The 14733-nt window shown below is 42.0% G+C and overlaps 1 protein-coding gene across 1 annotated transcript; it reads right to left on the bottom strand.

Annotated features, from left to right (window-relative positions):
* Positions 1 to 9729: 9729 nt before the first annotated feature.
* On the bottom strand, positions 9730 to 14251 carry LOC101479832 (P2Y purinoceptor 2). Its single transcript, XM_004558648.2, has 2 exons — positions 14193 to 14251; positions 9730 to 11387 (listed from the first exon to the last, which is right to left on the bottom strand). Exon 2 carries the CDS (start codon positions 11368 to 11370, stop codon positions 10375 to 10377), a length of 996 nt encoding a protein of 331 aa, XP_004558705.1. The 5' UTR covers positions 11371 to 11387; positions 14193 to 14251; the 3' UTR covers positions 9730 to 10374.
* Positions 14252 to 14733: the final 482 nt, after the last annotated feature.

Below are 14733 nucleotides of genomic sequence, written 5' to 3'. Positions count from 1 at the left end.
GGATTGCATTAGGAACTGTTTCTAAACCTGTTCTTGTTTTCAGTGGTGAAAAATAGGGTGACAGATGAGGTTAGGCATCGGTCCCTGTAGACTTCGATGCTTGCATACAACATTGTGATCTGTAGAGAGGTGGCCCAGGTGGCAGAGAATTTGGAAATGGAAAAAGTATGCACTGCAGAGAAGGGAAATCTAGTAGGTAGCAAGACAGATCAGAATCAGAATACTTTAATAATCCCTAAGGAAATTATTTATTCAGATTACCCAACCCTCATCCCCAATCAGTCGTGGCAGATGGCTCAGGCTCAGCCTGATAAAGAAGAGTGCAAGAGACAAGTGTTGGGGAAAATTGTGAGAGAGGGATTGCAAAAAGAGTGAAAGGGAACATTTACAAACTAGTGAGACCTTTCTCCAACAGTGATAGGATGAAGAGTACAGTCATTCAAATGGGCACAGAAGAGAGCCACTAGTCCTCCACATCAAAAAGAGCCAGTCGAGGCAGTTTGAGCATCTGACTAGGATGCCTCCTAGGTTCGTCCTGGGTGAGGTATTCTGGGCATATCCTACTGGGGGGAAAGATATTAATAGACTTGTCTTTTTCACCTCTGATATTTGTTTTTGGGCTGCTTACAAGACAGGTAGACTTACCTGGTGAAGAGGCAAAAGGTTTAACCAAAACATCTTTAACCAAACCATATTGCTCAGACAAGGAGGAGAGAGAGGTGTCGTTTTGTCTTGCTTCCCCCGAGTTAGCCAGGGAGCCGTTTATTAGCATTCAACAACAACGACACAACAGCACTCTCTCACCCCACACAGAAAAACATGGTCGCAGAGAGAGCGCGTCACGTGGTAACCGTGGGAACATAACGCTGCCGCCTGAAACAACCGAATACAGCTGCCAAATAAAACCCAAACAGCCCTGACCCGCTACATAGCCCCCACCTAAGGGGTCAGTCATCCCCGACAACCCCATTACCCAACACAAAGTCCTGCAAATGTCCCGGTGTCATCTTTCGGCGCACCGGCCGATCTCAACCGGCAGGGGAAGAGTCACTCAGATCAGAACATGGGGTGCCACTAGCATCCCCTGCCCTGGCGACTGTTGAGCGAGCGGTCGGTACGGTGAGAGTCTGTCCTGATGCCACACCACCATACCCCTCGGGCCCAGCATGTGGATCCTGTACACCACTTCTGGAGGTCGCTCCACGACCTCCGCCGGCCCCTGCCAGTGACTGCAGAGCTTGGAGGACACTCCTCTCTTAAGGACAGGGCAGTACACCCAAACCTTGTCACCAAGCACAAAAGCTCCCCCACTGGCACCTGATGTCGTAGGCCCTCTTCTGTCGTACTCCGGCGCCGGCCTAGGCCTGGCAGGTGTAGTTATGAACCACCCGCAGCCGCTCCCTCAGCCTCCTGTAGTAGTCCACCTCTGGCTCACCATCAATCTCCGGCTCGGGTGGGGGACCCGAACACCAAGGCATCACTGCACGCTGTCGGAGGCTCGGCATGTCGGTCAACAGAGGCAGCCCACGAAGCATTGTCCTAGTGTCTGTCATGAGAGCACTTCACTCTCAGGCTGCTGGCTTGCTTGTGGTTCCTATTGTATTTAAAAGTAGTGTGGGAGGCAGAGCCTTCAGCTTTCAGGCCCTCTTCTGTTGAATCAGCTCCCAGTTTGGGCCTTGGGCCCCTGCCCTTGGCCCTCGTCAGGTTGGCTAGCCTCTGGTGGGATTGCCTATTGCGTCTGGCTCACTGGGACGCTTGCCCTTTTGGCCGTGGGCCATGTGGAGCCTCCCTTCTTCTCTTGCCTCTGAGATGTGTGGGCTCAGGTCTTCAGGTACCCTTGGGGACTGTGGATGCCTTGAATCTCCTGTATCCTTCCTTGGCTTGCCACCTTTATTATCAATTGATTGTTGATCTGTGTTCCTGTGCTCATATTTTTCTGTTGAAGGTGCTGTATGTTTTTTCTTTCTTTCTTTCTTTCTTTCTTTCTTTCTCTGTTTTTTTCTTACAGGTACAGCAGTTAGCGATACATCATGCTTTTGTATTAGTGCTCTTTCCTTTTTTTAAAAAATATTTTCTACTATTTTCTCCTATCTTCAATTTTTTTATTTTCTTGCCTGTCAGCTTAGACATTGTCATACTACACATTTTGTGTAGAAATGAATGAATAAACAGATAAAAGTAACATACAAACTCAAGGAGCCCATAGAGAATTTATAGAGCTCATCTTGTAAAAAGCAAAAATGTCTTTGGCACAACATCGCATCAGGTCTCATTGCATAAAGTGCCAGACAAGTTTGAAAAACACACATACTGATATAAGAGAGAGAGAGAGAGCAAAAGAGAGAAATGGGTGAACTGGAACAGGAGGACTGGGAGACCATGACACCTGTTGGTGGAACACCACTAGAAAAAATCTAGTATCTAGTGTGTTGGTTAAATCTTTGATGCAGGCCTGTATGCTGAAATGCATTGGAGTTTTAGTTTAAGTTGAACTATGCAATGAGAATGCCTCATTGGGCACCTTAAAAAAAAAAGAAAAAGAGAATGGCTTGGAGGTTTTTTTTAAATTTTATTTTAAAGCCCAACTTTATTTATGTAGGATACTGTTTTATTATGAATCGAATTTTAGCTGCAAATATTTCTTCAATTACTTCACATTCCTGTGGCAAAGGTGTGGCTCTGCTGAAGAGGAGGGGTGGTGCAGTGTGTTTGGCGGAGGCAAAAGACAATCTCCAGACATTCTTTCATGAGGTGGAGGCTCGAGAGAGGTTTTTACCCAAAACAGACAAAAAAAAAAAAGCTCTCCAAGTAACACTTAAATATTAAATAAAATCCAATTGTGAAGCTGAACTTTAAATGGGTGGGCAAGGGGGCAGGGGTGTGTAGAAAACGATGTGTCAGGAGTCGGGTGTTCTCGCCGGTTCTAGTGAGCCTCGACCTTCCGGTCAGCTATCGAGCTGGTGGGTAACAGACATCCTCAACAGCTCCATAGAATATGTAGAATCGAGGCACCCTGGCCATCACATCTCCAGCAATTGTCCATCGGTATCAAGTTCCATTTTTGCAATTATTGCAGTGTTCGATGCCACCTGTGAATTATCTTTAACTGGATAAACCTGCTACCAATTTCCTTGTAAACCCTGACAAATTGTTTGTCAGCTAGTTTTATATTAAAATGTTAACACAACACACTGACACCACAAACACAGTGGAGAGTTCCAGTTCAGTTACTTGGAGTGAAAGTGCAGTTGCCAGTGTAAGGATATCTGTAGATCAAAGCAGCAATGCCCCTAAGCCTTGACAGATGAAATCCACCCTAATGAAACTGTTGAGAACTATCTAAAACAAGCACAACTTGTAATGAGCCTTAAGTGCCCATTAGAAACTCAGTTTTTAGCACTTCTATATTTTCATTTTTCAGTTTACATTTTTGTGTTAAGTACACTATATGGGGAAAATTGTTTTGCATATGAATGAATGAAAATGGGTAAAAATATAATGGAATGTTATTCCACTCACCAAAAGCAATACTCGTAGTAGTAGTGTAGTTGCAACACAGACTAGTGATAGATTTACTTTTACTAAATATATTGAGCTCTGTTTTATAACCAAAGGCTAACTTTGTTTTGCTCTTGAGCGCCTGAAAACACAATTTATTCTAGCAGAAAATAAAAAGCCAACAAGTTTGAAGTCTCTTCCTGTTTTGCTGACATTGAAACAGTGAATGCAGAATGCCAGTAAATTCCAGTCAAATGACTGCACTAAGCTGCAGTTATGATGCTACATGGCAGCATGCAGGCGGTGCTTTCAAACTAGTGATTTTTCTCACTGCTTTTGCATGTACTGCTGTGGTGAGCACTGCAGATGTTTCATAGGTATTTTTGACATGAAGAAAGAAAATGCTCTCAATTATGGAAACAGCCAGAGGGTTTATTTGTGTGATTTACGTGTGTGGCTGTTAATAAAGTTGGCGCTCTCTCAGGGGCGTGAGCGTTCATCCAAAATGGCAGAAGGCTGATGTGTTTATCTCGTCGGTGCAGTTTACCATGTACATCAGATTTTCCTGCGCATCTTCATACTTCTGCTAACAGGTTATGGACCCAGAGAGCTAAGAACCTTTCTAAAAGAGTTTTTTTGCCACATAGAGAGAAATGTCGCAACGTACAGCGTGCTCGGTGAGGATCAGCATACCATAGCGCCATGAGCCGACGAGCCGCTGAGTCAAATAGCCGTTGGTCTGGGCTAGTTTTTGATGGAGTAACTACGGCAGACAAAGTTTTGGGCCACCTTCATTTGCAAGGACTAAAAGACATTATTTTGAAGCAGCCTACCGACGTGGAGGGAGAAGAAGACGGAGCAAGGAATGCAGAGGCCTACGCGGAGCTGATCCAGTTTCTGGGTGATAAAAGTTTGTCTCTTGTTATGCGAGAAGCTGCCAATGATGCATGGATGTTGGAAGGCGCTGGGCATTTTAAAAACCTATTATGCAAGTAAATGGCCTGTATTTATATAGCGCCTTACTAGTCCCTAAGGACCCCAAAGCGCTTTACATATCCAGTCATCCACCCATTCACACACACATTCACACACACGTGATGGCAGCTACATTGTAGCCACAGCCACCCTGGGGCGCACTGACAGAGGCGAGGCTGCCGGACACTGGCGCCACCGGGCCCTCTGACCACCACCAGTAGGCAACGGGTGAAGTGTCTTGCCCAAGGACACAACGACCAAGACTGTCCAAGCCAGGTCTCGAACCGGCAACCTTCCGATTACAAGACGAACTCCCAACTCTTGAGCCACGATCGCCCCAAAAGTCCAGCAGTGAGATTGTGACTGAGTATGTGATACGATCAGAGACAGCTATCACAGCCCTGAGAAATGCTGGAGAAACATTGAGTGATTGGTTGCAATGGTTTTGAAGGGACTGCCAGAATCATTCAAACCTTTTGCTATCCAAGTGAAGTTGAATTGACTTTTGCTGAATTCAAAACCAAACTGCGAAGCTACGGAGACACAGAGAAAATGCACGCTGCAGCATCAGATGACAACGTCATGAAAGGACGTGCACGACCGAGTAACAAACCCATGTTTGAACATTCGAATGACCGGGGAGCCGGCAACAGAGACATGGTGTGTTTCAGATGCGAACTAAAGGGACACAAAGCCAAGATGTGTCAGTGCAAGCAGTGGTGTAAATAGTGTAAAACCACTTACTGGGACTCAACCTGCAGACGGAGACAGCAACAGAACAATGCACAAAAAGTTTCCGAGGAGTTGGGCAGCAAAGACTACGCATTCTGGATAAGCAGCAAGGATACAGAGTTCCAGTCAGAACGTGGCATCAACAAAAAGGGTCTGATGGTGGACACAGGGGCAACTTCGCATATTATTACAGATATAACGAAGTTCGGAAAATTTGACGACAGTTTCCAGACCAAGACACACTACGTGGAGTTGGCTGACGGCACTAAGTGCACCAGAGTTGCAGAGCAAAGAGGGGAGGCAGAGTTTTGTTTAATAGACAGCAGGGGGCAGTGCCACAAATGACAGGAACAGTCCAGCTTATATGGGCTACTACCTAGAAAAGTACAGAAGCATAGACTGGTGAAGTTTGAGACCAAAACAAGAGTAGAGACAAATACAAACTGACATGATGATAGATGGGTGTACACAGTCAAAAACAATGTTGATGGTTCTGAGAAGTACAAGGCACGTTATGTTGCTAAAGGATACAGTCAGAAGATAAGTGTGGATTATGAAGAAAGATTTTCCCCTTCTGCTAACCTGACTACTATCAGAGTGTTGATGCACAAGAAAACATGCTTTTACATCAGGTGGATGTTAAAGCTGCCTATCTACACGCATGGAACATGGAGGTATTCATGGAACAACCTGAGGGCTATGAGGTGAAACCTGACACAAATGAAAAATGGGTGTATAAGTTGAAAAAGTCGCCATATGGTTACAGAGCTATGGGCTAAAACAAGGTGTTGCATGAATATCTGAGTGAGAACAACTTTGTGCAAAATCCCACTGACCATTGTGGGATTTTGATAATATGGGTAGATGACCTGATCATCACTACTAGTGATGAAAGTGAACTAACTGTTGTGCAGCAAAATTCAAAACGAAGGATTTGGGTAAACTGAGACATTTCATTGGAATAGATTTTGACCAGAGCGATAACTGTGTAAAAATGTCACAGAAACAGTATGTGGAAAAAAATACTTGAAAGGTTCAACATGCAGGAAGACTGACACCTTGTGAGAAAACACTGAACTACACTGATGGTGCAGAAAAGATGAGTGAGGAATTTCCCGGAGGAACCCACCCAGGGGATTAATAAAGTTTCATCTAATCTAATCTAGAGGTACAGAGAGGCAGGTGGTAGTCTGATCTATTTGGCTACATGCACAAGACCAGACTTGAGTTTTATAGTCAGTAAACTGTCACAGTATTTCACTGAGCCAACTGAAGACCAATGCACCACAGTAACACATGTACTGAGATATCTGAAGGGAACATCCGAGAAAGAACTGTGTTACAGAAAACGTGACAATGAAGAACTGAGGTTGTGGGCATACAGTGATGATTGGGCAGCTGATGTAACAGACAGATGTAGTACGACTGGTTATTGTATAAGTCTGGCTCTAAATGGTCCTTTGATTTCATGGAAAACCAAAAGTCAACCTACTGTTGCATCATCTACCTGTGAAGCTGAGTACATGGCTGTAGCTGCAACCCTACCTACAGGAGTGTTTGTACCTAATGTAACTGTTACGAGGTATCGATGGACAAGAATATGCACCGCCAAAGGTTTATGAAGATTGGCTAAGAATCCTGTAACGAGACAGAGATGTAAACATGTTAACATAAAGTACCACTTTGTAAGGTCAACTGCGAGTGAAGGAAAAGTAACTCTGGATTATTGTTCAACAGAAGAGATGGTAGCAGATGTAATGACAAAACCTGCAACAAAAGTTAAGTTGTTCAAGTTTGAAAAGTTTATGTTTGGACATTAACCAGGTATACAGACATATATACAGCACCGGCTGAGAAACCCTATATGTGTTTTTGTTACTTAAGAGAGTCATAATATGAGAGCAAGTGGGGGTGTTGACATGAAGAAAGAAAATGCTCTCAATTATGGAAACAGCCAGAGGGTTTATTTATGTTTGAGGTGTGATTTACATGTGTGTGGCTGTTAATAAAGTTGGCGTTCTCTCGGGGGCGTGAGCGTTCATCCAAAATGGCAGAAGGCTGATGTGTTTGTTCCTCCCTAATTATCGTCGGTGCAGTTTACCATGTACATCAGATTTTCCTGCGCACCTTCATACTTCTGCTAACAGGTATGTTTTGCCCCTTTGTTCACGTGCTTTAACTTCACTATAAGTGTATTGGACATGTGGCACATGGTGGGAATTCTGTTCTTTAAAAATAAATGTCCCTGCAGCACAAGTGTGTATACACTTCAACACAATAAGAACAGTAACAGTATATATTTGTGTGTGTGCTGAATATGGGAGAAAGATTCAAGACATAACCACAGTGCTTAGAGGCTAGTGGAGCTAAGAGCAGACCGCAGGAACCTCCCTGAACAGGATCCAGTAACCATCACAGATATCCAGGAAACAGTCTCCAGCATGAAGACTTGTCCTGATCCCCAAGGACACATCTGCACTTCTGCCATCTTTGATCATTAACTTGGAGTTTGGGGTCATTCTCACTGGAAATTTGAACGTCTAACTTAATTTGGAACCTGCCTTTGACCATATAGCAGCTAGGATAGCCTTCCTAAAGCCAGCAATGTCACACAGCCCATGTCTGAATGGACTTGCAACTAGATCAGCTATGCAGAAATAATATTGGTCGCTGTTACTTTGATGTGCTTGACAAATAATTTATAAAAGGATCCAATCAGATTAAGTAACCTAGACACCACAGGATCCAATCAGATTGCAAAAAGTAGTTTGCACTAATGACCCATTATATTTGTGGCTCCTCTAAGTTACAGGTTCCTGAGCTCAGCTCGTAAACAGGCTTTAGGTGATAGAAGTATTTCTTAATGGAACGCAATGATTATTCTAGGAATACCTGTCTGTAAATGCTAGTTGCCGCCTTTAAATGACTTATTACTATTGATGCATCCATGTAATTTGTTATTAAAGTGCAAGTGTCGATTAGCTGTGTAAAGTAACACTGAAAAGGAAGCGGTTCTGCCAGCCTCTTACTTTCGACCACTAAGAAGCTAAATGAGTCACTAACTTTCACATAACAATAGGCTCATTCTGCCTTACAGATGTTTTTATTTTTGGCAAATTATTATGTGCGAAGTATGTAAGTCTGTTCCTCTGTAATGCTTTCTGTGTTTGTCACAATAAAAAATAGTTTTCTTGAAGTTGAACATTATTATTCAGGACAGTGCATGTGTTGGGCACTGATTATTGCGTCACTACAAGAATGTATTAAGAGGATAATCGAAGTAAGTTATGGTAAATGGAATGATTCTTATATGGTATAGATTCTTTTCTACTCACAAAGCGCTCTATACAACATGCCTCATTCACCCCCAGTCTCACAAGCACTTCTAAACACAAGTGCAAACTAATCAACATTCACACTCCGATGAATGCACCCCAAGTTAGAATATAATATGGAGTTTGTGGTTTGGAGTGCTGGGTCATTAAATGGCCATTGCATTTTCCAATTCTCCATATTTTTGTCAGTTCGAAACACACCAGCATTTAGTTTGTGGTTATTTGACTTCTGCTGGCACACTCAATATCTTTTTTGTTGAGGCCACCTGACACAACAGTGGTCTGTGCAGCAGTGCCTGTTAATGTCACTTGAACAGTGTTACAGAGTCTTGGACTCTTGGGACTTGAGCTAAGGCAATATTTCACAAACCCACAGTTACTGTGTTACTAATATTGAAACTGCTTCTGTGTATCACATCTGTGCTATGGAAGGAGAGGAAACTGACCTTTTTCTAAATTGGGGAAGGACTAATTTAAATTTGCAAAGATCTTAAGATCTGCAAAGGCAAAGTCTGTTAGTTTTTGGAGCATTTTAGTCAAAGAATCAATGGGCATGGGAAATTAGTGGTGCACTGGGAATTATTATATCAAATTCTTAGCACAATAAAAGCATTGCTGTATGGGTTACAGTGTGAGTGATTGTGTGATGGCGTCAGCCACACATAGATAAAACAAGTCCATTCATTCACTTTATTAGTTTGATTTGCAGTTGCTTCACTAATATAATTCATTAATGTTTTTACTTAAACCTGACACTAATTTAATGAAGCGTGCACATAATGGCATTGTGTGGTTTTTCTAAAGATGTTTTTTGTTATATTAATTATGTTTTTCTTTCTTTGAGTTACCTGGTTTGGGGCGGTGGCTGTTTCCTGTCTGGGCAAAAGGTGTGGCCGAGGGCTGAGGGCTTTGAATGCCGACCACTATAAAATCTACCCTCCTGTGTCTTTGCGATTAGGCCAGTTTGTGAGTTAAATTGTGTCAACTTTGTTTCAGTTTCTGGAAGTTGTGTTTTGATTAGAGTTATATTTAGTTGACCTCTTTTATGGGCCCACTAATTATATTTTTGAATTCTGTCTCTTTGAACTTTTTTGAGGGTTAAAATAAAGAAAACCCATTTTAAAGACATTATTTCTGTGTCTTCTATAATATAAAACTTGCACAACCAAGATATGGAGTTGTTTTTTATTATAAGACAGTTACTTTAATACACAGAGAACACAGTGACTTCAGAGCCAACATTTAGTTTCACACCATGGTCTTTCCTTTACCTTAACCTAGGTGCTTTTATTGTCTAACCACAGGCTGGAGTCTGGATGTGAAACTTGGAGTGTGGTGTGGCAACACATGACATGGTTTTCTTGCTGGCAGTTTGGCATGTGACAACAGGAAACGCACAGGTGATACTGAAAATGTTAGAATACATGAGATCATTCCAGAATCCCTTATAATACAGACTGTCATGGTTTGGTGGGATGCAATCATGAATGTCTGCTGTATGGTTTGTAAGTTTATTAACAATCCCACCCACTCGCTGGTCCCCAGTGCAGTTCATAAATATGGTGATTACTACCACCACCATTTAGTAATATATATAGAAAAGGAAAAAATACAGAAAATAGTTTTGTGTATAAGATAGTTGTGAAATAATAGATAAAAGATGGGTACTGTGTGATATCTGTTAATATTTTGGGTACGTAGAGAGATCTTCACCGTAAACCAGCTAACTATATAACATCTGTGTTGTTTCTAAATGGGAATTTCAAACATAGTCTTCCGCCAACACTGGATCTTGGGACTCAGATACCAGTCATATCCATGTCATATCCACATGTTAGAAATTTCCAGTCATTTCTGAATCACTTCTGTTCTGAATGTCTACCTGCCCCTTCCTGAAAGACTGGAAGGTATCTCGAAAGTTTTGCGAACCGAAGTAGTACAACAGTGGATCCAGGCAGCTGTTTACTCCCGCAAAAATCCAGGTTGCGTAATATGCTGTCTCAAACTGAAGGAGAAGATGGCATTGTTGCGGGTAGTATTTTTTTAATATGACTCCTACAGTCCGTACCACATTCAGAGGCAGGAAGCACAAAGCGAATATAACCAGACACACACCTATCATCCTCTGAGATTTCACCTTCACTTTCAGACCTTTAGCTGTGCTAATGTTTAAGCGAGTTAAGGTGTTTGCTAGACGGCTATAGCATGCAGCAGACACAAAGAAAGGGAGTAAAAACCCGAAGATAAACAGGATAAAGTTAATGACAAAGTAGGATTCTGTCAGTTTGGTCTGATGAATGGAGAGACATTGTTTGTTTTTCCCTTCTGTGGTGGTAGGAAGAGTAAAAGCAAAGATCAGAGCCTGGATCAGTAGCAGAGACCAAACTCCAGCGCAGAGCTTCCTGACAAACTCCTTCCGTTTTATACAAGAGCTCCTGTTGAAGTGAACAACAGCCACATACCGATGAATGCTGATGAGAGTGAGGAAAATGGTACTGCCATAGAAATGTGAACTCAGCAGGGCAATCTTGAGTTGACACAGGAACTGACCGAATGGCCAGTTGTTACCCATAGCAAAGTAAACTGCCATCATGGGAGTGACTGGTGTGGCGATGGCATCGCTGAGGGCCAGGTGGAACTGCAGCGTGGTTCCAGACGTCCAGCAGGGCAACCGGCAGCAGAACACCCACAGGCTGAAGGTGTTCAGGAGGAAGCCAATGAAGAAGACCAGGCAGAGCAGGATGGTGATGGACACATGCTGACTCTCCGCCAGGCAAAGGTCAGAAGCATTGCTGTTATTCCCAAGCTGAGAGAGAACTTCACCAGGCATCTTTGAGTTCCTTACACCTGTGAGAAAACAAAGCAATCATCACAACACAGTCATGTGGCAAAAGCTGTAGTTTGACCGCTTGAGGCTGGCTCCAAACAGAGTAATGGGTAGTTATGCTCACTGCGTTGCCTGTGTCGTGGGTGTCACACCATGTGTATCTTTTTGTAAGCTGTTCAGCTGTGGCGACCAAGGCAAGACGCAAGTGTATGGTTGTGTCGGTTTAATGTTCCCGCGCAGAGACATACAGACATACAGAGGGAGACGTTGGAACAGTTTGAAAATTCTGGACCTTGTGAAAAACAAACACATGACAAATTCTTGGCTTCTGGTTTTGACTTCTTCCTCTTTTACATCAGCGTTTGTGTGACAATATTGTCTGAGTGTCGACACCTGTTGTTCAGGATAATACTGCAGCGGCTCCTGTACCTCAATGGCGGTTTTAAATACAAGTGACTGTGACACAAGGTTGCAGCAGTGAATATAAATGGGCCCTTTGTACTCACTGTTCTTGCCCCAAAATGACACACATACTGGTGCAAGTCACATTTTGGTATGGTTTTGGCCAGTTGTGCACATCTCAGTTTTTGTAACCTTGTGTGTTTGCTTGGGGTTTATTGGGGCTTACATAACCACCACACTTCTCTAGGTGATTTTTGTTTGCTTGTTTTTTTAAAAGCTTATTAGTTGAGATTTTGTTGAGGATTTGGCTGATTTGATTTGAATGTAAATGAACCGGTGCCTCTTTTCTACTCTAACCCAGCACTCAGAGCACTTTACACAACTTGCCTCATTCACCCTTTCACGCAAGCAACCCTAACCCTCCTTGGGATTGATCAAGAGATTGCTGAAAATAAATGAGGCCTTAAATTACACGGGGTAACATTTTACTGGCAATTTTTACCATCTGTTTAATAGAGTTGAGATAAACTGGGTAATCAAATGCCATTGAAGTGTTGTGTGCTGTTAGGAATCCTTAACTGACCAATCAGCATGCAAATATATTAGTATTATTGTCCTGCTTCTGGATTATTATTTTAACCATTTAATGCCATCTGCTCCTGTTTATTGAGGACTGTGAGTGACAGTCACTTCAGGCTCCCAAAGCCTTTGTTTGAACTCTGAATTGGCAGTATGTTTAGCCAATTCCTCCCAAAAAGAGAAAGCTCATGGAGAGAAATCCTTTCATTTTGTTGATGCTGTTCTGCAACTGAGAAGTGTGTGTTTGTTTTTCCTTTATAAACACACCTACACATCCGTGTCCATCATCTTGCTTCCCCAAAACAAGGCTTCCTGACATTTTACTGTGGTAAAACTGCACAGCAGCATGGTTCACCTTGAAACCATTCAAACAATCCACTTCAGTAAAGTAAGAGTAAAGTACTCAACAGATTCAGTTTCAGTGCCTCATGTTAATCTCACTTTATTCATTCTTTTTTCCTTTGATCTGTTTATTCTTACTGAATCTTTTCTATATTATTGCCCTTGCACTCTTTTTCATTATTTATTCATAATGCTGAATGAATAATGAACAACTTTTAAGAAATCCGGCCACATTCTCTTCAATCTGCTTCAATCTCAGCACAGTTTGAGATTGAAGCAGTTTCCCTTGTTGCCCATGCTGATATGACTTCAGGCTCAGCTTTGAAACTGCCTGTCTGAGTACAACAGTCTGCGTTTTTTCTTATTTGTTATTCACAAATAAATAAATGTCTCCTGTATGCATCAGGCTTAAATAGGCTTATTAACTGCTTGGTACTTTCTTACTGTCAGGCTTTCTATGATCCTGTCTGAACATTTTGAATTGCACTATCCTATGTGCTGTAGTAATGAGTGAAGAGCTGCATGGATTCCAGATTCTGGTGACTCAGACATCATCCCAGCGTGATGTGGCAGCTTTCCTAACAGCGTCAGTGTTCAGTGGAGCTAAGGTCAGGTGACATGCAGTTATGTTTGTCTTCTTCTGTCTTCAGACTTTAACCTCCCTGGTAGAGGTAATGTAAAAATCATGTCTGTTAGTAGAATTCATGATGCCTGTGATTTCAGAGATTTTAGAGATCTGGATCCAAGAATTTTTGGAAGAATTCTATTAACCTATATGCAGTTTTGAATCTTGAGCTGCTGCTTCTTCTTGTAAAATGTTTGGATGTCTTTGTCTGCATGAGCCATTTGTCCTGCTTTATCTTTCTGAACAGTGTTTTGAAGACTTTCCTCTAAGAACACCACCTGTTGATAGGACCTGTGCTTTTTTGTGGAATCAAATCCTGTATCTGTATCTTTTCTATCTCTCACTGAACTGATCTTCCAATAGTGAGCTCACCTTTGGTCTGCCTGTTCCTGCATTTGATGCAACTGATTCAGTTTCCACAAAGAGTTTTACAGCTTCACGTGGTCTTACCAACCTTGTGTCTAAGATCAAACTAACAGCTCTTCTGACACTTTTAGATGCCATACTGTCCACGATAACTGTTTACATTTAAGAGTGTTTTTTGGAACAATGAGTTGATAAAATCAGTTTCATCTCCTTAACTCAAGGAAATTTGACCTTTGGTTCGGAGGAGCACTAAAGTACATCTTCTTGCTCATTAGTCCACAGTCTGAAATATTAATGTTCTTTTACTTTTACAGTTAGAACTGTACTTGTGTAATTTCTCACAGTTTCTTGTTATTTCTAAGCTTACATGAAAATGTGAAAGATTTCATTGGCTACAATCATACATATGTGACGCATATATATGAATGAACCACATGCTTTAAAGCAAAAGCAAAGTAAAATATGTAAGTCTTGTACTTTCTTGTAATTGCAATTGTTTTAAAGATCTTACCAGAGCTGAAGTTATCCTCAGTAATTTGTATCCAGTAACACAATGACTGCCTCTCTTGAGGCGTGTCAGCATGTAGAGTTGTTAGGGGCGGAGCTCTACAGTGACAACTACTGACAGCAGCTTTTTTTTCCTGCCAGCTATGTCAGGACTCAAAGTAACAATTTCCTTAAATGTGCCTTGTGTAGATGACGTGAAACTGCCAGCTGCCTGTTGGGATGCCCGTCAGTCAAAGCAGCCTTTTTTTCTGTTTCAGCTCTCTTTAGATTTTTCAGTGAATGGATCTATACAACGATAAGACTGCTGCCATATAACTGATAAATAGTTAATCAAATCTTCCTTCTGTTTACGTTCTAATAGAGTTCTTCATTAAAACACATTTAGAAACTCGACCAAAGAAAAAGTGTCAGGAGTGCACAGTAACGCTTATGCCTCTGCAGTATGCAGCTTTTCACATGCAATGAAAAAGCAGTTGTAACAGAAACTAATGTGAATTGTGAACTCTTTTACTTTTATGCAATCTGCAGTTTCATCAGACCACATG

The sequence above is a fragment of the Maylandia zebra genome, linkage group LG12, assembly GCF_041146795.1.
Source record: "Maylandia zebra isolate NMK-2024a linkage group LG12, Mzebra_GT3a, whole genome shotgun sequence".
In the NCBI taxonomy this organism is placed as follows: domain Eukaryota; kingdom Metazoa; phylum Chordata; class Actinopteri; order Cichliformes; family Cichlidae; genus Maylandia; species Maylandia zebra.
This window is presented reverse-complemented; position numbering and strand designations above follow the sequence as displayed.

Coding starts and splice junctions, on each gene's coding strand:
- LOC101479832 (XM_004558648.2), bottom strand. CDS start 11,370: ATGCCTGGTGAAGTTCTCTCTCAGCTTGGGAATAACAGCAATGCTTCT.